General features: G+C 45.0%; 1 protein-coding gene across 2 annotated transcripts; it reads right to left on the bottom strand.

The window, feature by feature from the left end:
- Positions 1 to 12,017: 12,017 nt before the first annotated feature.
- Positions 12,018 to 24,272, bottom strand: ANP32E (acidic nuclear phosphoprotein 32 family member E). 2 transcript variants are annotated; one of them, XM_084303138.1, is made up of 7 exons: positions 23,996 to 24,272; positions 21,997 to 22,146; positions 21,513 to 21,635; positions 19,978 to 20,143; positions 18,312 to 18,472; positions 16,661 to 16,715; positions 12,018 to 14,854 (listed from the first exon to the last, which is right to left on the bottom strand). In XM_084303138.1, the coding sequence occupies exons 1-7, from the start codon at positions 24,047 to 24,049 to the stop codon at positions 14,787 to 14,789; spliced, it is 777 nt and encodes a 258-aa protein (XP_084159264.1). In that variant the 5' UTR covers positions 24,050 to 24,272; the 3' UTR covers positions 12,018 to 14,786. The 2 variants fall into 2 exon arrangements, with proteins under 2 accessions (XP_084159264.1, XP_084159265.1); XM_084303139.1 differs by having other exon boundaries at positions 12,018 to 14,851.
- Positions 24,273 to 24,668: the final 396 nt, after the last annotated feature.

Here is a 24,668-nt window from a genome sequence, read left to right as displayed (position 1 = left end):
GATCGCTTTAGTTGTATTAGAGGTCAGTACATGCTGTCCTGCTTAATAATAAGAAAAATTCTCATTGTGGCATTTGGTTATCGTTCAGCATCTAGTCTAGCATCCTTCTTGTAACAACCGCTGTTGCTCACTGCTCCAAATTAACACGCGGCTCACTAGATGCATTATTTTTTTTGTAATGCTGTCCACAGACACTGGAGAGCAGAAATACCTCCTAGAAACCAGCAGTTCCTAAGCACAAGATTTGATTATCTTATTTTAGCATGCGCATTATGGCCCAGATTTTGAGCTGCAGCTGTGTTGTGCCGCGGGGACTGGCTCCTGTCTAATTTGGAGCAACGGCAGATCAGGAATTGGTACAATTACTGTGCCACAATGCTGCTCCAGCCACAGCTCCATTTCCCAATTAGCCTCTGCACCAGAAAGCTCAGAGAGAAGATGGTAGGGAAGTGGCTATACATGGCTTGGGGAGACTCCACGACAGGTAGAAATCCCCCGCTGACCGAATCTGTTGAGACTACAGCTGCTTCATGTAATTAGAGAGGCATAAAGCAGTTAGCTATAGGACCAGATCGTCCACTGCAACTTACTGAGGTTATTCTGGCCCAAAGGATGCAATTAATTACTATCATTACTTGTATATTTAGGAAATCAGCCTCTAAATTTAGTAAACGTAATAGGATACGAAGTGTGTTGGCCAGAAAACACGGTAAGGTACAGAACCTCACTGTAAACAAACTATAAACAGCTAAAAGGCCAGCTTTGGCCTTAGAAAAGAATGCAACGAACCCCAAAACCCAAGAATCCTAGGTATGAGACCAATTCCCACATGACCAGACCTATTTTTCTACCAGAAAAACCTCCTGCTGTGGAGCTTTTGGACTGGTAAAAGGAAATTCTACCTATAGAAGGTTTACAAGGAACTCAAATGATACCTGTGAAAATGGTATCGGATTTTGCTGCTTTTATGATCATTTCAGTGGGCAGCGTGTGCTTTGCAGGCAGGGTACGGAAGCATTTATGGAAGGATGACCCCACAGGGTTGGCCTGGTTCTAACCCAAGAGGGGATTTTTATCACGAAGCACACCTGGGCATTTGAAGGGGTCCCCTTTAACTCAGAACAGGACTGTGCTACACATAAAGCATCCCCAAACCATTAGCACGTGAGTAATGACATGCAGGATGACAAAAAAGAGCTTCTGTCCTTTCAAGGGCAAGTTAAATTAAACAGCAGTGCGATGATCAGGGGATCCTGTGGTCTTTTTTTTTTCTGCTCAGGCAACATTCAATGATATCTAATATGGTCATCTTCAAAATGTTAGGCACACATGGGAGAACAGAAAGAATGATGTTTTTGACTGAATATTCTTCCCTCTCCCTTTTGTGTAGGCTGAATTTTCCTTGCCTCAGAGGTAAATTCTGATGGACTGCTACATTTTTACAGGGCTATCCACAGCACACTCCCCCCCAAATATTTTGCCAGTGGACTCCCAAGCAGGAGAGCGACAAATAAATCTTTTGGACGGCTCATTTGGAAGGGCGAATGCAGAAGAGAAGGCAAACTTTCTTTCTTTCCTTTTGTAAAAAATTTGGAGGACTAATTTCACAAAGCTAATGCATACCAGACAATGCAGTACAAGCCCCTCCAGGCTGCTACATGAATAAGGTCTTTCATGCGCTGCACACTGCCGCGCTTGTTCCCTGAAGTAGTGCTTTCTGGTCGCTGACCTCTCAGCTGGCACGGGCAGAGGACGCTGGACCCGGTGCCATTTGTCTGGGAGCTGAAAAAAAAAAAAGTGGAAGCGCCCTCCCAGCTGCTCCTTTCCGCACCTCCTAACACGCACTTGGGCTGCGTCTGACACTGGGGATGAAGCCGCAAGATATTCTGCAAAATTAAAAACCTCGGAGGTTGACGGGCTCAGCTGGCAGGATCCCCTAAAAGTCAGCTCTAAGCACCCCAAATTTCTGGAATCTCTCGCACTTCAGGTGTCCTAAACCCACAACACGCCGAGAACTCGGTCTGTAACTTCTCCTCATCCTGGATGAACGCTCCCGAAGTGAATCGGGCAGCAATAAGCATTTTCAGAAGGCAGCCTTCTGTCCTAGCTCCTTAATGAAGGGCAAAATAATTCCTGCTGCAAGTCACTCCTGGATGCTGTAAAGGCAGGGTTAGCGATGAAGAATTGGAGCAAGGAGGAATATTTCACGTTAAACCAAATTGTTTCTTAGGCTCCCCCGAGTTCTTCCTTACAGACAGACGTGCACGCAGTTCCTTCTGCTGCATGCTCATCCCTGGAAGATCAAGTTTAATGAGATGAATGCAGCTGAAGAGCCCAGAGCCCTGCAAAAAGTGGCATTTCCAAGAGCCACCCGGGCTCCTTCCCGTGCGCATGGTGCCCTCTGGTGCTCGTCCCTGCACAGCCGGGGGCCAGATCCTGACCGCGGGGCCTGGGCACCTCCAGGTGGCCGAGCAGGATCGCGAAAATAAGTGCTGAAAGAAATCCGCATCCCCAGCGGGAGACACGCGTGGAGCTGGTTTTGTTTGCTTGTTTGATTGATTGCTTTTGGTTTTAATGATGCTCCCTTCCTCTCTCCTCCGTTGCCCTCCCTGAGCAGCAAAGGAGGGAAGAATCCTGCACAGGCCATCAGGTGCCCCCAGGAGTGGTCTCCTTTTCCCCTGCCCTGGATGGAGTGTGCAGGCACACACCAACAGAAGAAAATGCCCCTAAGATCAGCAAAAGCACAAAATGACGGGAGGGTCGCAGTTGGCAGCCCCAATCCTGCCTGGTGCCCGCTGCAATCGGTGGGTGCAGCCCAGCTGAGGCTCCTCAGCACCAGCATCACCAGCACCACTATAACCAGTACCACTATAACCAGTACCACTATAACCAGCACCACTATAACCAGCACCACTATAACCAGCACCACTATAACCAGCACCCTCACCTCCACCACCACCGTTACAGGCAGCTGCCAGACGAGGTCACTCCAGAACAAGATACAGGAGATTCTCCCCCTTGTGCCTTCCCTTGCCTTTTCACTAAACGAGAGACAAATTTCTCCGTAGAGCCTCAAGTGTCTCAGCACTAGATAAATAAATAAATACAGTTTCGTTCTGCCCTTCCAGAGCACAGCAGCTGGCGTTTTTTGATGGCCATTATTTCCCCAAGAGCGCGATGCGTAAGTGGCACTGACTACTGAGCGTATGATCAGCACAGTACATAACAGCATCTGACTCGGGAACTTGTAATACGCAGCTCTTGGTGTTGGTTTGAGTGCTCCCAGCTCTGTCAGTTTTATTGCTGCTTTCCATCACCGCAACGATGCCAGGCAACTGGACGTGCTCTGTGTTCTCGCACATCTCTACCAGCTTTGCTTCTGTGCTCTGGTCAGAAGAAAACTGCCCGGCTCTGGGCGCTGCTGCTGTCAGACCCCAAAAACTTGCCCCCTGTATTTGTGGAGCTGCTAACAGTCGTCGTGAAGAGCTGGGGAAAATAAGCCAAAAGTTCTGCAGCTGAGCGATTGTCCCTTGTGTGTTCTTTTAACTTTCTTCTTTTTAAGTTATGCCATATTGGAAACATCTGAGAGACAGCAGCTTTCACATACCTTCTAGAATAAGTGTCTTGTAAATGAGAAATCCATGTAAACATAATTGCTTGTAAAAACAAATTGAGTTTTAATAACTGCATTTGCTTTCACTTTCTTAACGATGTCACTTGTCTTAACTATGCTCAGCTGTTTCAGAATTATCATGATTTGCCCATGAGTAATTCCATCACTTCAAGTGCCTGGCCAACTCTTACACAGATTAAAGCCAGATAGCTAGGAGTACTATTGCTTGTAATACTACCAAGCACTGAGTGATTTCTAACACTCAGAGGCAAGTTCAGCAAATGATTTAGCAGGCTCTTAGATCCCCAAGCCCATGGCTCAGCGAGGAGCAGTGCCCATAGCACAGCCCCACTGCTCGGTTCTCCTCCCTCTCCAGATCTGGCCAAGCCTTGCTCCACACAGGTAGGCTGCTGCTGCTTCTCCCTTGCAGAGGTCAAAGAGAAATCCTGTTGCTTTCCACTTCTCCCTCATCTACTCTTCCCTCTCTTTAAAATACAACTTCTTCTATAATACTGATCTAAGTTCTATTCTAAGACACATGTGTCTTTGCAGCCACCAATACTTGCAGTAACCTTGCAGATAGAGCTGGTGTTTGATTCCTAGTGAAAGAACATTTCCTATGCCATTAGAAATTAGGGTGTACTAGAGAAAGGAAAAAGAAACCTGTTGGGGAATTTGCAAAAGTTGCAAATAGAGCACCTTAGAAGACCTGCAGCGAAAGGCACACAGCAGGAATTTCCAAATTTAAATGGTTGTCTCAGTGGGCGGTTCATATTACTATCTTCTTCATGATTCCTCCCTTTGTTCTAAGAAATATTTTTGCTTTTCAATAGTATGATGTTCCTGGAATTTTCTTTGTAGTGAAAATGCTTAACCTTAATGTAGAAATTATGCAGAAATTTAAGCCTACAGCTATTCAGAAATCCAGAGCAGAGAGAGATTAATATTCTTCCTCCTTCTATCCCTCCTCATTCTTAACAAAGGTACAACTAGTCTGTTCAGACCTGTGATTTGAATGAGGAGTAACTCTAGATGTCTTGGTAAGAGAAAAATTAAGAGTCTCTCTCAGGAAAAGCCTCTCATTAATTTGTGTAACATGTTAATGTAGGAGATCTCAGTAACAACCAACCTTCCTACCCCTGGCAATATGCATCAATTAAGATGGAAATACCCCTCATTATATCGTAAGATAAAATACTTTAATCTCAACAAGTCCGTGCTTCAAAGAAAGCCCCAAACGCATGCGTTTATCTTTAACACCAAAAGCTTCAAGCATTTCGAGAGGTACGATCTCAGCCCACAAAGCTGTGTTAACTTCAGCAGGAGCACTGGGTGGGAGTGCACAGGAGGTGTGATTACACACCGGTGTAAAAAAAAAATACGACCTCTGTGTGTAGATTTTTAAGGAGCTACACTTATTCACCAAGTCAAGAATCAGCCAGGACTTTCATAAGACACTGCTGAGTTTTAAACGCAAAGTGAAAGGTAGTAGACATGCAAATTGCTTTCCTGTAATTGGAGAAAAAGACTTTGCAATATGCAATTAAAAATAATTAAAAGTACTAAACTGTAAATCACTGTCTTGAAACAAGAATGCTGATATTGAAGCTGATTTCATGTAATTTGAGCTCTGCTTTTGAGGAATGAAAACATCTTGTTGATGTTTAGTTCTTGTTTAATAGTGTGTTCTATAAAGAAAACTATTTTGCGGTAGGGTAAAACTCAATTTATCTTTTCATATTATTTTTCCTCAAGTGAAAAAAATCATGATTGAGAGTAATAAAAGCAAGGTAGTTGACAATGCATTGTGGTTTAACAGCTTCCTGATTACCAATTCCTTCCTGGCAATTATTTCTTCTGTGGTCTCATCCGATTAGGCAAGTCCACTTGACATTCCTCTTCTTGAAGACATTTAGTAACCTACACGTTACGTAGATTTAAGAATTTTGAATTGTGGCCATTGGAAGCGTTTCCAATTCACACGTTATTCTGCAGAGCACTTAACTTGCCTGCAGGACTCTGGCTTTGCATAAACAAAAACCCACTGGCTGCTTTTTGGACACAAGGCCTCATTTAGATATGTGACACTTGGCTTTATGGCCAAAACGTTGATAAGGCGACTGATGAAAATCAAGTTCCAATGAATATAATCCCAGGGAAAAAATATGATAGAATATTGCTCATGTTAATATGTAATGTAATCATGTAATGCTTCATTTTTTTCCCTTTAAAGTTCAGCACTGAGATACCCCTACATTCTGGCTGCCCCTCACCACTGCTCTTTTTTGTTAAATGCTGCTCTTTGTAGAGTATTTCGGACAATCGGCTGGGCAGACACCGTTACACCAGCGGACGAGGGCTGTACGTACACAGCCAAACCACCCCGACTAACCGACCGTACCGAATACAACTTCCGCCACGACAAGGAGTTCATAACCAAAAAGGAAGTTTCACCCTTTTGTTCTCATCACCGGTGTTTATTTTCCAGTGTCTTTAAGTCTGAGCCAGAAAGCCATATAAAAATTACAGAGCTGTAAAGCAGACCAAAGGTACGTCCGTCTGTTAAAGACTGAAATCGAGCCTGGAGAGCGAGGAATCTTTTGAGAACGTGGTCTTAACAGCATTTTAAAATTGATTTGGGGTCAGTTTATGCAAGCAACAATTGTAAAATGTGTTGTTAGTAAGTCCATAAGAACAAATTCAGGGAAGGTGGAAACTATATATATAACGGTAAAAATCAGGAAACAAAACTGTATTTCAGTAATACTAAAAGTACATTAAACAGTAGGAAAGTTCAAATACTTGATTTTAATGGTGTGTAACTTGATTTCACTTGGATGAACAACCTTAGTCGGCAAAATAGCAATTCTTATTAAACAAACTAATGATTTAGTTTCCTGGAAATTAGGCAGTAAGATTCCTTTTCTCCTCTGCTAGCAGCTGAAATGGAGATGAAGGTATCTTTGTAAAACATAAGGTTTTTTCCTGCAAGTTTGAAGAACGAGAATTTCTTTCAACTTCATGTTTTTAGATTGTCTTAATTTATGTGTAATTAAAAATATATCTATTTGATTTTTAAAATACATACAGGATAGTTTTTCACTGGCTCAATCCTGTTTCTGTCTTCATAGATATTTTTGTAATGAGCTGATAGCTCATCATGCTACCTATGAGACCATGTGTATATACATATATTTATGTTAACAAGGTTTTCTTTCTGTTTAAAAGCAAAAGGATTAGCTGTTTTTGTGGCATTTTTAAATACGGCATTGCTTTTATGACTTCTAGTACAAAACAGGGCAGCACAAAGACGTGAATTAGTTTAATTTTCAAGGCTGATCCTATTTTTTGAGGAGATCGTCTGACAGTGATGAAGGAACAGAGAGAAGAAAATATTATTAGTTTTCAGAACCACAAATTATCAAAGGCGTGTATTCGGTACTTCATGTATTCCGAATTTATGTATTTCAGTATTAATAAGTTTTTACTGTAACAGGGGAGCTCATTAGTAACAAACAGCAGCAGAGGAGAAATACCACAGTGTACTTTTCGGCAGAAGAACAATTATGAGTCATTGCTGTGATGAAGCTAAGGGAAAAAAAAATGCGGTTCTAGAACGTATTGAGAAAGGCACTTGCTACAAAGACATGCTAGTATCAGCATCGTTATCATCAGGAGCTCTCTCCCAGCCTTAGGCTCTTAATTAAACATTATTTCTGCATGTCCCCAGTACTACCACAAAAGATAGATTCCCAAGGGAGAAGGATGTGGCAAAGTTATCCCATTTTCATTGCATCCCCCAGGTTTTCAACTAGGTTTTCCTTCAAGCTTTGCTCTGAGGCCCTTGCAGGAGCGTATCAGGGGAAACACACCGTCACCCAAGTTTATCACACAGTTACCACACAGCTTTAAGCAAATAAACAAATGAAATCAAACTTTGTCAACTGATAGTGGTCTAACTAACAGACTCCTCCATCCTGGGGGAAATAAAATATATTTAAAAAAATAAAAATAATTTTAAAAAAATAGAGAGATTTTCAGTTTTCCTTAAGCTCCCAATGTCCCTGAGCTAAAACACCTGATGGATGCTCCTCCACCAGAAGAGACCAAGAGGTCTCTGGGGTTGGGAATGTGGGAACGGTTCCAGGTACCAGGCACCTTCCTAAAGCCCACTGCACACCACAGAGGTTTTGCTTCCTGGTGGTTCTGAAGGGTACATGATGCCAGCAAGGCTTCTGCCAAAGTCAGGATTAAAAAAAAAAACAAAAAACAAAACAAAACAAAAAAAAAAAAAAACTGTTAAGAGAATTTATTTAAAACAAAACCCCTCCACCCTCAAAAAATATCTTGAGATAGATTACTTGGAGATTTATATTTTGGAGAATTCTATATTTTTATATAAATCTACTTGCATAGAAAGTACATTAATATTTTGTTTTCCTGTAGTCTATGTTCCTTATGTTCTAACTAACAAAAAATACCAAGCAAGCTGAGAAAGAATAGCAAAACAGAATTTTATTCTTAAATACCACACTGAAAATCATCAAAAAAACGAATCTTAATACATAAACAGCCCCTTCGAAGCAGTACTTCGTGAGGTCGTCCCTCCAGACCTGCAGCTCTACCAGGCTGCAGCTGAGAGCCCCCGCACCCAGCACTGGCTCTGCCTGGAGGAGCGCCTCGTGCAGAGCTTCTTTTTCATCTACCGCAGGCCCGTTTTCTTTTTTCCTTTCATTTTCCCTTTTCTCACCACCCTCGGAATGCATGATGTGTGTTACACCCCTGTCTCGTGTGCTTCCTCCCACCCTGGGGGTCCCTGGGGATGACAAAGGGATGCGGTGAGTGCCCGTGGGGCAGAGCCGGTGCTGGACCCTACTCAGCACATCGGGGCAAAGCCACCCCGGGGTGCACAGTTCCCGAAGACGCTTCCAGGAACCTCAAATAAGATTATTTGCGCAACTGTTTTAACGGACAGAAACTATTAATCTTCAACTAGGAGGCGATGAGGAACTCTCATTTGCTCCCCCGCACTCATCGATACAATTATTTTATTTGAATTAGCTTTACTGCAGGACATGCACATCAAACGCACCATTTTAACATATTAATATAGGAAAAATACCTCTTCTTTTCCAACACAAAACCAAACATGAAGTCTGTGGTCATTTTTTTTTCTGGAACAGAATGCTTTTCCTCAGTGCAACGAGTTCCCAGCTTTTATGTACAATGTGGTTTTCTTTTGGTTTGTTGTTGTGGCCATACATTTATTTTTGGATTCTCCCTCAGTTCTGGCAGTTAAATTTGAAGCATGACGGAAGGGTTTCCTCAATTGTTTTGGGGGGCATTTTGTTTGTTTTTAAATGAGACACTCAAAGCAGAAACCGAAACATGCTATAAACTTTAAAATTAAAATTTTTATAAAAAAGCATTCTCCAAAAGAATAAGCTATAACTCAAGTGAAAAATCTGCCAAGAGGAGTAGCACCAGAATTTTCCCTGCCACAGGCTATGCCCTGCAGAAACAAATTTGCTGCCATCCTGCTCCGAGCAGCTGTTCTCACTGACTTTTTTTGCTGCCATCCTGTGCATTTTGCAACCCATGGGCAGCTGCTCGCTTGCCAGTCCTGCTGATCGGCGAACAGCAAATGGCGAGCGTGAGCGCATACTTACAACTCAGGCAGCAAACCCAAGCAAAACTGAGAGACTCAGAAAGCAGAAAAGGGAAAAAATATTCTTATAACTTCTAAACTGACCTCATTCTTTTGGTTCGGACATCTGCAATGTTTATGATTGGTGAAACTGGTATGCACATTTTTAGTGCACAGCAACTCTATTGCTGCCAAAATCAACACACACAGTATTTCGTTTACAGTTGAACGGGGCAAAATGTTCTTTTGGATAATTCACACTACTCCGTCATACAACTCAGGGTATTTTTCACTGTTTTCCAAGCCTGCATTCCTGAATCTATGTCCATCCACTTCCCCTTTATCACACAGTACCCACAAAGAAGCTCAAAAGCACGCTTCCTGAAGGCTAGGGGGGTAAAGGACCCTCATGGTGGTGTGTTCTCAGCAACATGGCTTTTTGAGCTAAGTTTCGCTTGGGGGAGAAGGATAATTAGCAGTCCAGGAGCATATGGGGATGGTTTTAGATGAGCCCCTGGTTCCACCACACACCAACAAGCAGCCTCTCTGCCCTGGACCAGGGCTCAAACAGTCCAGTGAAGGGAAGGTGCATGGTTTAAGAGGCCACAGACCCCACAACAGCGAGGTCTACATGAAATCAGGCAGAGCCACAGGAGGAGGGCGGCAAGGACTGGGGAAGCCATCAGGTAACCCCACATCCACCGTGCTTCCAGCTCAAATGTGAGGAACAGGCACATAAGATGCACCTGGAGCATGAGCTACATGAAAACATACTCTTTAAAAAAAAAAAAAATTATCTATAGCTAGCTTATTTGTTTTTTTCCTTCGAGGTAGCAAAGCCCAGCTACACTCATCCTCCCTCATGCAGAACATTGGGAACTACTCTGGGGTTTGTGTTTAATCTTTTTTTTTTTTTTTTTTTTTAATTGGGGGAGGTGGGAGTCGGACTCGGTACTAAATTCTGCTTTTCACACCAAAACACCACGTGCTTTGTGACCAGACAGACGGACAGGACAAGCCTCTGTGAGGGGACGGGGACCCAGCCTCCCTCAGCAGGGACAAGCAGGGGCGCGGGCAGCCGCCATTATGGAGCCACCGTTGGGGGTGGGCGGGGAGAGGGGGCGGGGCATCGCTTCAAAGCGCCCCCAGGCTTGCGCGGGACTGGGCGGGCTCGCACGGAGGGGCGGAACTGCGGCAAATCTCAGCCAATCAGCTGCAGGGACGCGCGGCTCGGCCCCTGCTGCCCGGAGCCGGGGAACCCCGTGGCTGGCGGTTTCCCGCTCTCGGGGGGCCCCGCGCGGCCTCAGGCGGGGCTGAGGGAGAGTCCTTGGGGGGAGGGGGGAGCTCGTGAGGGGGAAGCCGCTTACAGCGTCCCTGCCCCGGAGGGAAGCGATAATAGTGGAAATAAGGAGATAAGAGCCCACAGGGGTGGTGTAAGGGGGCTGGAAAAGCGATAAAAGGGGCAACAAAAGATGAGGAAGCCGCCCAGCCGGCCTCCAGCAGGACTCGCCTTCACTGCGACAAAATGGAGGACAGAGTCCCCCTGGGGCTGCTGCCGGAGCTGGGTGCGGGCTGGTGCGCTGCCAGCCCTCAGGAACAGCCCCTTGGCCAGCCGTGGGGAAGGATTCCCCTCAGGGAGGTGGCCGCAGGGACCGTCCCGCATTTGGGAGCCGAGGCAGGGAGGAAGGTGGTTTGGTGCAGGTCACGGCAAGCTGCTCGCCTCCACCAAAGCGAGCCCACACCCGCCCCTCGCCTCGAGTTTTTGCCTATTTTGAAGGCATGCCTACACAGCACCAAGCTTCCTCTCAAGCTCCCTTGTCGTGCGTGTGCCAGAATGATGTAACTCGGGTTTAGTTTGCATAAAGCCACCCGTATCCCCCCAAACTAGGCTAAACTTCCACTGTTAAAAACAATCCTAAAGCCTCGCTTTGCCCGTTTGCCCTTGCTCCAGTGGGCAAATTGCTCCGTAGGGAGCAAGCGCTGATGGAAAGGCAACTGCTTACCCTTCCCACCCCCCTTTAAAAAAAAAAAAAAAACACAGAAAACCACCCATTTCTTGGCTAATCACTCATCTGGTAGAAGAAAAGCCTGTTTAGTTACTAGCTTTCTCAAGTGTGTCCAGGGGATTTTTGCCAAGAATGCTGGACTAATCCCAAAATAAAAACAATGCTATGTCTAGCTGTATAGGAGAAGCAGCTCTTCCCCCCCTTATTTTTTTTTTTTTTAAACATTGTTCTTGAATGAGAAGTAATTTATACACACCAAGGCAGCTACTTTGAGGGAACAGCGTTAAGCTTGCGGCTCGGGCTGCCAGACACATCAAGTCACCATTTCTGAAGAGCAAAATGCAGTCTCTAGATTTTCAGTTTTGTTTCTTAAGACTCGCCAGATTTGTATAACTAAACTACACTGAAATAGTACGGATTTATAGAGTATGCAAAAGCCCTGTCAGCTCCAACACTCATTTCTGTACTAAACTCATCTGGAAACACTAAGTGAGCCATGCAAACATCACCATGGGTTGTACACTGCGTCCTTCCTCGACCACGGCAACGTTACCAAGACCTCCAATACCATTAAGTACCATCTCTAACCCCACGACACACGGTTCTGGAGGCTTCTCAGCAACTAAAAAGACAACAGGAATGAATGATTACCTCTTACTCCGTTCCTGAAGACGGACGGTATTCTCCTCTTCACAGCTGTACATACTAAAAGAAGTAATCCAATACAATAGTCTCAATTTATTTGAAATAATTCAGTTTGAAAACTTTTTAATTTAAAATTTACAGCACACGTGGGGAGGAAACATGTTTTGTTACAACTAAAAGTTATCAGAAGAGTGCTGCAGGGTTGTTTTCTTTAATTTAACACTGTCATGGCTTTATTCAAAACACAGTTGCACAAAATCTGTTACTCCAAAGTTTAAGGAAAGAGTTTGATAAGGAACCAAAACACACTATATACATACTGCCATACAAAGAGCATTAAAATAGGACAAAACCTCTACAAAATATAAAACCCACCCTTACATATTTGCATGAAAAGACCACCCACCAAGCAAAAAAGTTTCAAAAGTTATCTGGAGGCTCTGTATTATTTATTCTTAAAAAATGCTATGCTGTTTAATTGCATGCCAAGCTGACAAATATGAAACTATACTTAGATGGTAACGCTGAGGAAAAGACAAAATTACTTAGGAAGTAAGTTTTGTGTGAGGCTCAGTTTCTGAGATGTAGCAGCCGACGCACTACACTGCAAGTTGGCTTTAGGAAGCGGTAAGTTTGCATATCTTAGGGAAAGTCTGCTAACCCCTTCTAAGTTCATTTTGTTTTGTCACATTAGCTCATTCAACGTTAAAATTGGACTTGTTTACTGAAACAAGCCCAGTTCTGAAATAGTTTTAATTCATCAAAATAGTAAATGTTTCCATTTAAAACTAATTCTATATGCATCAGTAAGAGATAGTTAAGGAAAACCCTGATAACGAAGTCCTTTAAAAGTACACGCTTATAAATAAGTTTTCAATCATTCGCTGAGGCTAAAAAAATATAGCAAAAAGGATGGGAAAACACTTCTCTATCTCAAAGCTGAACACAAAGCAACTGCCTTGAACACAGAGCCTCCATGACAAGATAGGATGTGCACTTACCTAAGGTTTCTATTCATTCAGTATTCATACACAAACACAGGAACTTAGATTGTGGTTGCAAATGTAGTTTTACCACTACTTCTCTAGTGTCTTTACAGATATTCATTAAAAAAAATGCAAAACTCATTTAGTCAGTTTATTCCCAAGCATATTGCCATCTGCCTGACTCATTTCATTCAGATGCCTTTAATGGCTGGCTATGCTTTACAGCTACATGAGAAACTATGATTTAAGGCTCTATTTGGGGGGAAAAAAACACACACACAAGAAATTGGGCTTCGCAGAACTTCAACCCTGCAGTATCTAAACTTGATTTAAGAGCTGGAAGTCACATTTAAAGTCTGCTAGTGTGTGAAATACCTTATTAAATATTCACAAGTAACCGATCTATGGGTGACTGACTCTTACTTAGGTCCAGGAAATCTCCCTCTTCCCCACCCTTGGTGTCTTCCCCAGTTTAATGACAGCTATTGTCAGCCAAGACAGATACAAAAATAAGTCTCTTGAATAAAGCTGTGTGTGATATTTGGTTCAGTACCTACGTGAAACAATGTAAATTAGTTTTATATCAAGACTACTGCTTTAAATCCAAATCACGACTGAAAGAGGAATGCTGTATGTTTGAAATTGTTTCGCAGTGGCTCAAATAGAAAACATGAATCCCTTGGGGCAGAATTATTACGACCTGTTGGTCAGAACCAGGCTGCCAGAAAAGAGCTTGTCTGCATGTCTCCTGCACTTGCCACCAACTTGCAATGGAACAAGTTTCTGCAGCCGTTCTACATATATATATATAAAAAAAAAAAAAACAACTAATCTATTAATTAGTATTATACATGGACTTGAATGTTTTGGCTACAACCAGATTAAAAAATTTAAAAGGTGACCTGCAAAGAAAGACTAACTTATGTGCACCTTTCCCCCTTCAATGATTCTAGAAAAGGGTAAGGGGGTTTGTTGGAAAAGTGTGCTTGAAGGAGTTACCCGTTAACTTCTGCATTAGAAATGCATATATTTTATAGCCAAGCACAAGGATTGTTGCAGAATTCCTGAAGTGACAATGCAAGAGCTAAGTGAGTGAAAGTTTAACCAACGCTTTCTGCAAAAATGGTTTCAAGCTATGGATTATTTGCTTCTGTTAATATCTGCAGCGACCATGTATTTTGGAGAAAAGTTTAAGGATTACAACCCTCTCCGTTTGCCAAGATACATTCTTGAAGGTATCCCTGGCAAACACTGAACTTCTGAACAAGCAGGAAAAAAAAAGATCTTCTGAAACCCACTTAGGCTTTGCAATGCTAACATGCAAAACAGGGTAGAAGACTTAAAAGTTACAGGAGTCACCTTTTAAAAAGCTGAAATCAGTTGTAATCTAGTTGTTGGTTTCCAATAGTTAAATCCCTGGCGAACTCAGACTCTAGTCAACTCCTCAACAGAATCAGACCTGAACTTGCCAGGTAGCATTTCTGAGTTCAGCTTTTTAAGTATAAAAACTTTAAAACCTTGAAGGAAATACATGATATTAAATCCATGGGAGATGGGTGTTTTAACTCTGGGGAAATGATAACCAACACAGCAAGCTTGTATAAAATTAAAGAGCTCCAAACAAAACTCTAGGGGGAAAACCTGACAATGGCTTCAGTGTCTATAGGGCTGAAAATTGTTTTCTACATATAGGCTCACTACCAGGCTATTTATTGTATCTTATTTGGAATGATAAAAAGGGCAAGAATAGTAAAACCACACTTCTCCTATAAAAAGTTAACATATCTTCTGTAGGGACATCTATGGTACATGGAGACATACAGATCTGCATAATCACTATTGCGTATTCTGTAACTTAAGAGTCTGGTCCTACTCGTGTCTATAACAAATTAATCATCCTCTTCCTCGCCTTCATCTTCAGGGTCTCGTTTCCTCTTCTCCCCTCGAATACCCTCTGCTAAGGAAAAGAGGTATGGCATAGATCTCATTAGATTCTCTTCAGACATCACAAACAACGTTAAAGCATTTAGAAAAAGGCAATGGAAACAGATTGCTGTTTGCAGTTAATGCATTCACCACTGCAACATCCCTGAGTTGCTTATGGCTCTCAAAAAAGATCAGTTTACATTACCCTGAATAATTCATGCAGGCCATATTCAACTAAATACAAGCTAAGCATGTGATGTTCCATAAGGAATTATAAATACACTTCATATTGGTAAATGTTTGTTAACATATTTAAAAAAAAATAAATTTCCTTTTTTTTTTTTAAACATTTCCCTGACTTTCAGTTTTCAAAGGTGCATAAACTCCACCCAAAACCCATCAGCTCCTGTCCATACCAAATGGAAACCGCTCTGTTCTCTCTCTCCAGTTGATCAAGTGCTCCGAGCATCTTGCATAAAAATCTTTCAGCTTATTCTTAGAAATATGCCTAATTCAGTCAGTGGACTGTGCGCTCTTGTGGTGAAATCATGAAATGCAATTTTGTCAAATCTAATAGATTTATTTTCCAGCAGTCATTTCCTGGCTAATTAGCCATCCTGAGCGCCTACTTTGTTGTCTTAATAGATCTGAACGCTGCATTTGTACAAAGTGAGGAACTTCGCATCGCTGCTGCAGAATTTCAGTTTTTCAAGCACAAGATGCATCTCCCCAAACTGCTCCATTAAGCCGAGCATACAAATCAGGTGGGGACTAGCCTAGCGAGAAACTTTAAAAATCCCAGGATTCATCTGCATTTTACACAGCCACGGAAGAGGGCTTCAGGACTACAAGGCAACACACAACTCCGCAGCTATGGATAGCTGGGAGATTAGAACATAGCTGCTAACCATTAAAAAAGTGCAGTTCTGGAACAGTCTTCTAGGACCAAAAAGAAAAAAAAAGGGAAAAGCCAGCTGATTTTAAGATGAAGCTTGATACTTTTAGTTTTGAAAGGACTTCAGCAAGCAGTAATAGCACGGCAGTCCTACCCAGTGCCAACCTCACCACTGGTAACACAGATGCACACAGGAGGGTAACCCCTCCTGCCGCCCGCTACGCAGAATACCCTGGTATCTGAGCAAGATTTGAGATTAAACCTTCTGCAATACAGCAATTCCTGCTCCAGTCCGCCAGAGCAGACTAGGAGCTTCAAACGTAAGGTTGGGCCTGACCCTGAAAGGCTTCCAAACCTCAAACCACGTGGAAACATAGAGCGAGTAACGTGTTTGTCCTGTTTATTTTCTCACAGCTCCTTTTTAAGTATTAAACGATAAAATTAGTTATTGTATGAAAAAAAGGACTCAGGTAACCCACTTCTTGCAAACAGAACATCTGAAAACTAGCAAAGGAACTGCACCAGCCCACAAGAACGCCGCTTTTTCAACATCAGCTTTCTACATGATATCTTCTTAAAGCAGGATGCCACACATTGGCGCTTTTTTTTTTTTTTTTCAAGCTTTCAACTATTTCACATCTGACACAGGGACTGAACGCAGTGAAATCAAGAAGTTACAACCACGGATAAAAAGACTAGATAGAAAAAAATACGAGGCTGAATGTACAAGCCACCAGACGGTGTACTGGATTGAGCTTGCATCCTAGGAGCTGCCTCTAAATTGAGGGTTTCACTGAAGAAGCCACTCTTAGATTGATAAAGGGAAAAGATCCAGCTACTGCTGCTGCTAGGGCTTCGCCAGGGAAGCCTCCGTTGCATTAAACAAGATATTTTAATGTATTTTGAATGGATGTGACACTCGCAAATTACTAGAGGACTTACCTTCTTCCTCCTCATCACCTCCTTCTTCAACATAGTCGTCATCATCATCTTCATCCTTTAAGAAAATGGTGAAATACTTTTAAAATTGCAGTGTACAGAAGTTTGGCTGAAATGCTGATCCTGAGCAGAAATTCAAAAACCAGCAGAACAGTGAATATCTTCACGAAATCATGGTTTCTATACCAAATGAAGTAAGTAGGTGGGGTGGGTTGTATTTTTATTATTATTATTATTTTTTAAGGTCATTGCTGAAAAAAAAACATAAAACAATTGACCAGCAGAATCCCCCAGCATTAAACAGTGGTGCAAGATCTTTGGTCTAGAGACAACTCTTTTCTTTCAGCTCTTCATACAGCCCCTTGACCGCCACCTGTTTCTTCTCTAAATAAATACAAAATTCAAACTCAGCATCTGGTTTTGCTGCACCATCATCAGAGGAGTTGAGAGCCGTGGCACTTCTAACACCTTCACAGCTCCCCGTGATTATTCCTAGCCACCTACCACACAGAGCACATACACTATAGGCCGTGTAAATAATTCCCAGTATTCCTTCATCACACATTGTTCGTGTTCACAAGAACATCCCAAGGGCTCAGCTTCAAAACAGACTTAGTTTTAGCTCCATGAATTGCGTTACAGCCTCCTAACACTACAGGAGACAGCAAATCATTAAAAGAGCCAAACGAGGAACACCAAAGAAAAGTTAGCATTGAGATTTTCTGCACATCCGCTGCAAACGCAGCTGCTGTGATGTAAACTGTTATCAAAAGTAAGAGAAAAGGATGTGATGCCCGGTTTTTGATCTGAAATTGCAGACTTGCAAGCCAAATCCACGCCGGATGCATTCTCCAACTGAAACCCTTGGAACCACGAAGAGGACTGAATCGGGGCTCCTGGGTTTTGCTTCTGGGAAGCAACCATTTCTACATGACCAGCTTATTTCTACAAGAACCCATCCATAACCTAGGCTGTTTGTTTTCTTATTAAGCGTGTTTGTTTTCTTATCCTAGCTTAATATTCCTCCATTTACTTTGAAGCACAGTATCCCCTAGGATTTTTTAAGTGATATTTTTCACAGCTTTTCAACGCTACCGCTAGGAAAGTTTTCAAGCGAGTACATAGGAAAAAAAAACAACAGTATTTATTACAGAAAAAAATAATGACTTTTTTCCTTCATTTCATCTTACTTGAAGTATTGGTGATGTGATCCAACATCAACCTTTCTGCATGATTCCATGTTGTTGCTGCATTCTCTTCTTTTACCAGACTAACATAGCTTCAGTTTTCCAAAATAAGTTAATTTATTCTACTTTATATTGCTATTTTGACAGTTTAATTGGTGGTAGCACATAGTTCCAAAACATTAGAGAAAGACGATGCTTTAGTTTACAGAGAATAAAGAGGCTCTGGCATCCTGCAGCCCTAAGGGGTGGATAGAAGTGAGGCACGTTTGGGAAGTCAGCCAGAAGCACCTTCGTACCTGACAGCCACCGCTCACGTCCAAGCCAACGCCTCCTATTTCAGCAACATTCTCCCTAAAATATCTCCCTGCATCTACACCACACTCAGTGCCTGCACGTTTAAATTAACACAGAAGTCTGTGTGCAGTTTCTCTTCATTTCTTGCATTTGGAAGAGTCGACTAACTTTACCTGAATCTCCTCTTTCATCAGGTAGGAAAGACCAACTTCCTCCTCCTCCTCCTCGCCTTCCCCCAAATCTGAACCTCCATCATCTTCATCATCTTCCTCTTCATACTCTCCTGGAGGACCAGCTTCATCCTCATCTTCATCATTGTCGTCTTCATCTCCTTCTGAAATGAAATACACGCTCATATATATATATATATATATATGCTAAAAATTAAATTTCATTAACTCCTCTTTATGCAAGTTAATATATGCCAGGCCAAGCTTTTTTTTTTCCACAAGGTTATTTTTTTTTTTTTTTAATGCAGGTAATGTGGGAAACGAGTATGATTTAAATAAAGTTAATCTTTGTAATTTTTTTCGCCCTTGAAGAAAGGCTACCAACTTTTTTACATCACGAGCTTCAGGCAACATTCTCAATGCCTGAAGCAGCTGCGTATGCAAACTCCTGCAAGGGAGCTGAAATTTAGTCGATGGAAGAGAAGCTTGTCTGTAGAATCAAACCCTACAAATATTTAAAGGCAAAACCAGCACAACATATTACATTTATCTGGTTTTTAATCACTCACTAGTAACCATGAAGCACCTACGGTTGCAAAGAGCTGATCTCTCATTTCTTTTCTGTCTGGAGCCCAATCACATTCACAGTTGCAGCGATGTGAATTAGAAGAAGTGACAAGGTGACTGAACACTTCAATTCAGTTTCCAGTTAAGAGCCTATTAATCAATTTTCCACTACTGGGTTTATTTTCACATTCCAGGTACAGACACTTGGCTTTCACCAGGCTGTTTTAAGTGCAGACTTCCAAACTTTGATGGGTGACTACTACTTGGCAGCAGCAGCTACTGGCTAACGACTTAAGGGCAGGAGAAAACACTGAGAAACCCGTCATAAACAGGTACGACCCAAATCTGGCTAGTTTTTCCTCTGTGTATCTGGATGGATGTGTGACACTGCACCGTAACAGCAGCCCTGTCCTATTTGCTAGCAGCATTTAGACACGTTTTAGCTATTTTCTCCTTACAGCTTCGACTGTGTCAGTCATCTGCTGAGCCAAGGACGTTCACAGAGGAGCACACGTGCCCCATCCCTGCGATCGCATCAAGGCAGGACTCGCAGCCAGGCGCTGACAGACCTGTACCTAAGGGTTTCACGTGGAATCTAACAACGGGGAAAAACACAGGAATAGCCCCATCAGTGATTAGGACTGAGGTCAGATCAAAAGGAACCCTAAGGTTTTCATACAGAAACCTCTACTGTGGGATGGGACTGAAACCATCACCTTCATCTTACACTTCTTCCGTGGGCAGAAACAGTAAAACCAAGTTTTTCATACAAAATAACGTATTTGTCCCTTGGCTTTGTAACAGTGGTGCTAAATTGAGTTACTACCAGCAATAATGTATTTTGAGAACGTTTCTATCTTTGCAACAATATCTTTACTCATGTTTCCTTACACTTAAGAGGCTTCTGAAAGAGCACTCAAACCTTTGACATCAGTTTTCCTTCCCTTAAGTGGGTTAACACCAAACACATTCCAGAAGCATGCCTCAAGAAGAAGAGCACAGGATGATGCTCAAGCATTCCCAAAGTCCCGATACCCCGTGCCAGATTTACGTCTTTATTACAGTAAGCTATTGCTATCCACAGTTGATTTCATGAAGTTACCCTCATCATCCTCATCTTCTGAGTCCGGCGCCTCATTATCTTCCTGATCAAATCCGTCTAGGTACGTGATTTGCTGAAGCAGATCAAAAATGCTGTCTCTGTAATCCTCAAGGTTTGTAATCTCACAGCTGAACAGGTCAAGGCTCTTCAAGTTTTTAAGGTTTTGCTGAAAATAAATGAAAAGTGGTTTTTTTCCCCCTCCTCTTCTTGATACAACCACATGGTACCTCAAGTTATAAGCGCTGCCGTACCCCAAATGCGGTTACCCACAGCCAGGTACAGGATTTATTTTATCCCCATCCCCTCCTATTCAGGATTTTGCTCTCCATTTGGTGCAAATTTCAGTTCAACGTACTGGTTGCAGTAGCCAGATCTGCAAAAGCATTCTCACGAGGAATTCAACTCCACAGCATGCCCTACACATCCATGGAGCACCAGACCACCACGCACACACTGTGCAGCACATATTTGGGGTTGGTTTTTGTTGGTTGTTTGTTTTTTTTCCATAGCCTGCTTTTGTTCACGCAGCCATGGGCAAAAACTTAGCTCCAGCAGCCTTTCAGTAAACAGTTTGAGTAATTTAATTACAGGCATCTTGCGAGGAGCAAGCAAGAGGCACTTGGTAGGATTTATAATGACACTACCAAATTTGCTTCCCGAGCAGGAACAATTAGACAACCGATCGTGATTCTTCTCACCTTCCTGACTTCACACACACACACAGAACGAGCCACCTGCACGGCTTGGCAAGCAGCTAAGACCAAAATAAAAGCGTTTCTTCTGTAAAGCGCTGGAACCACGCTACTTGCTCTCCTAACCGCTAGGTTAGAGCACTGCGAAAGCAGGCAGAGAACCTCGGAGAAGTTTTACAAGTATGCAGGCTGTACCAAAATCCTAATAAAAACCAGAACGCTGCCAAAATGGGCGCACAGATCGGGGAGTGACAGACGTCGGCAGCTCCCTCCCACGTTTCAGTAACCTACTACTTGCGCTGCTCAGGTACGCTCCTAGCCAGCCGCCTCAGCCACACATCCTAATCACTTCACAGTTTAATGAAAGCTTATATTTTGTCTAATAAGCAACTGCCATATCTTCCCAAACGAACACAAGAGGATTAGCAACACGTAACTTGGATACTCTTCTATCAAAGACAAAACAGAAGCTCAAAAATCTCTTGCTCGGTACATCCCATTACGAGCAGAGGAGGAATTTTACAGCACTACGTTTACCAGGACTGTCTCTAAAAAGCAAGACATTGAGTTAATCAAGTCGGGACTGGCTGGAATACTGACAAACCTAAAATACCAGGGTCCTCTCAGCTGAGACGGCAAGGGAAAAATACGGAGAGAACATCAGACAGGTAAGAAAGGAAACTTCATTACCCCCTGCTTTGTTTCATTTCTCCTACTTAAAAAGGTGCCTCACATGCAGCCCTTGCAGCTGTTTCAACCACTCTACTGCAGCCATTTATTGATTAAAAACCAGCATTTATTACTTTTAAATCCTCAGTTTGCCCCCTCTCGCTTCATACTTACAAGAGCTTCCACAGTGCCGAGATCTTTGATTTTGTTGCCACTTAGATTTAGATATGTGAGATTCGGACACCTTTCCGCAAGGACCTCCAGGCCTCCTGAAATGATGTTGTCGCTCAGCTCCAGCTAGCGCACAGGGAAAGCGAAGTGATTAAAGGGCTGGCTCCTGAAAATGTCTCGAAGTTTACGCTGATAATTACAGAAGTACTCCTTAGATACCCAAACCTGTGAAATCTCAAGTTTTTGGCTGGCAGAACACAAAGCACTGCAACTCGCAGCACTCCCTCAGCACCCAGGGACGCGACCACCCCTTTCCCAGATGAGCGTTTACCACTCTAGGAGTCGTTGACCAAGCCCAATTTGGCCATAATTAGCTAGAAAAACTTTCATTGAACCCTCATAAAGCAGCCTGGGCCGTACACGAGCCCCATGAGGAGCAGCCCAGGGCTTTTCCTTCCCCACTCAGCAGGTGAGGGCCAACACCTACCTTTCGGAGCTTGCTCAACGTGGGAAGCTTGGCCAGCGACGTCAGCTGGACGTTGGCCATGCTAAGAAACTCAAGTTCTTTGAACGAGTCATTCAGGCCTTCGATTTCCCCGTTGCTGGACCGGCAGTTATCGAGCACCAACTCCGTCACCTTCAAACAGGATATCGAGTCACTCGGCAGCCGGAGGAGCGCCGCTGAGCCGCGCATCGCGCCCAAACCGCGACCCGAGAGCTCCAGCTCGGCCCCCAAAAACCAGCAGGGGAGGAGCAGCCTCGATGTTTGAGCACCTGGGCTTCAGCTGCTGGCGTGGAAGGTGGCAAAAATGCCACCACCACCCGGTTCCTGCCCTCAATCGGGGCAGGAGCTGTCGCTGCTTTTGCACCCGAGCAGCCCACCAGCTCGCTCCTGACTTCCACACGTTTATTTGTGCGATTTGAATCGTTAAAGGCGCTCGGTTTCGTTCGGGATCCAAAACCTCCTGGCTCCGGATTATTTTAGCAGCGAGCTCCGCAGGTTAATTAAGCCCAATTAAATAACTTCCTCGTGCCGACGCCGCTAAAACAACCAGATAATCAATGCAGGTCGCACGCTTCGAGAAGAAGTAACGAGGAGCAGCTAATTAATTTAAAATCATCTCATCCTTTGTGGAGCACACCCCTCGTTAGGAAGGACATTAATAAGGCCACCGTCCCCTCCTCCTGCACGCTTTCAACTCCAGCAACCTGAAGGCTGCCTCCTCGTGCTGCAGGAGCATTTGTCAACTTCACGTGGAGTCCCAGCACCCCGGATCCCAGCACCAATGTTGGGTTTCCTCCGGGACCAGCACCCCAGAACCCTTGGGTGCACCCTACCCAAAACCTCCAGCAGGGCAGAGGGAGCCCCCGATGCCTCCGGCGGTGCAAACCCAGGCCTTTAGCGATATCTGCCCCCAGTAAACCCACCGAGGCACGTGCTGGCGAGCCTGAGCAACGCTCGCAGGCACTTTTGTGGATTTTTTTCCCCCCCCCCAAGGTTTGGTCGGGCTCTCCCTGCAGCTCTGGACTTTACTCCTGGGGCGAGCGCGTTGCACCGCTCCGCAGCGTCCTCACCGCCCTCCACGCAGGGGCATCCCCCAGGCCCACGGCCCCAAAAAAAAAAAAAAAAAAAGCAGCTGGGGAAGCCGAGCAGCAGCCCAGGGCTTCGGCCCAAACGTTGAGGGGTTTAAATTTGTGGTTTTTTTTTATTATTTTTAAAGACGTTTCCTTAGAAATGGGAAGTTGGAGGGAGGGCGCAGAGCACGGCGACGCCGCTCGGGACTTTCGGCAACTCGCTGCGGAGCTGGAGGGGGCTCAAAGCCCTGACGGGGGCTCGCAGCTGGGACCCCCCCACACCCCAAAAATAGTACCCCAAAAAAATCCCTCCCCAAAAAAAAAACTCCCCCTAAAAACAGCCCCGAGCCCAGGGGTCGCAGGAGGTGGCCGGGAGCTACCAGGGAGGGCAGGAAACCCACGGAACAGCGGGGGGGGGGAGAATAAAAATTCAAAAATTATACATTAATAGGAATAACAAGGGGGGGAAGGATGTCATTTAAGATGGACTCGGTGCGGCTGTGCCCTGTTTACGACAGCCGCGCACACGCAAGTTCAGCCCGACGAGGCGAATGGGGGGGGAGGAACATTTAAAACAAAAATAATAAATAAATAAACAGCGTTAATAAAGAAATAAACCCGCCCCCCCGGGGCACCAACTGGGGGGAAAGTTGGGGAGGCGGCGGCGAGCCCCGACCCTCCCCAAACCCCCTCAAACCCCCTCAGCAAACTTCGGGGGGCGAGAAGCGGGGTCCGGGGGGGGCCTCACCGCCCCCCTCAACCCCCCCCCCCAGCCCGGGGCCGGCTCCTGCGCCACGGCTGACCCAGATTCGGCAGCGCCAAGGGGGGAGCGAGGCCGGGCCCCTCCCGGCCTGGTACCTCCGGGGAAGGCAGCGCGGCCGCCCCCCGCCCCCCCTTGGCCGGCCGCTCACCTCCTCCGGCGCCTGGTTCCTCAACTCCAGGTTGATGCGCTTCTTCATCTCCATCGCCCTCCTCCTCCTCCTCGCCCTCCTCCTCCTCCTAGCGGCCCCGCGGCGGTGAGGGAAGGGTGGCCCCGGCGCTGCTGCTGCGGCCGCCGCCTACGAGGGAGCCGCGTGTGGGCAGGGGAAGGCCGCGGGCAGCCGCCGCCGCCGGCCCGCTCCGCGCGCAGCTCCGAGCCCTTCAATGGCCGCTCGCACACTGAGCCTCCATGACATGGCGCACGGCGCCCCCGCCCAGGGGCGGGGCTTCCGAGGGGATACCGCCTCTCTCATTGGCCCCGCGCCGCCGCCGCGGGGGAGCGGCGCGCGATTGGCTGGGGGAGCTGTCCGTCTGGCGGCGCGGCGCTTTAAAGGGGCGGGGGGGTGGAGCGGCGGGCGAGCGCGCGCGCGGGAACGGCGCGCGCGCCACGGGGTTTGCACGCGCGGGGCGGTTGCACGCGGGGCTTTGCACGCGTGTTCGTGGCGTTTTGAGGGGTTTTGCACGTTTTGCACGCGTGTCCCGCGGAGGAGCGGCCTACCGAGGGGCCGCGCTGCCAGCCGCCTCGTGCACGTGGCTGTTCGCTCGCCCGCTTGTGCGCGGTGAGCGTTGCACGTTGTGGGGGGGGAGGTTTGCAAGGTTTGTTTG

Source organism: Netta rufina (genome assembly GCF_964035555.1).
Source record: "Netta rufina genome assembly, chromosome: 29".
Lineage (NCBI taxonomy): Eukaryota > Metazoa > Chordata > Aves > Anseriformes > Anatidae > Netta > Netta rufina.
Note: the sequence above shows the minus strand (reverse complement) of the source record. Positions and strands in the feature narration are given on the sequence as shown.

Coding starts and splice junctions, on each gene's coding strand:
- ANP32E (XM_084303138.1), bottom strand. CDS start 24,049: ATGGAGATGAAGAAGCGCATCAACCTGGAGTTGAGGAACCAGGCGCCG. Junction 22,147..23,995: donor GGAACCAGGCGCCGGAGGAG/GTGAGCGGCCGG, acceptor TCCTGTTTGAAG/GTGACGGAGTTGGTGCTCGA. Junction 14,855..16,660: donor AGGTGATGAGGAGGAAGAAG/GTAAGTCCTCTA, acceptor TCTTTTCCTTAG/CAGAGGGTATTCGAGGGGAG.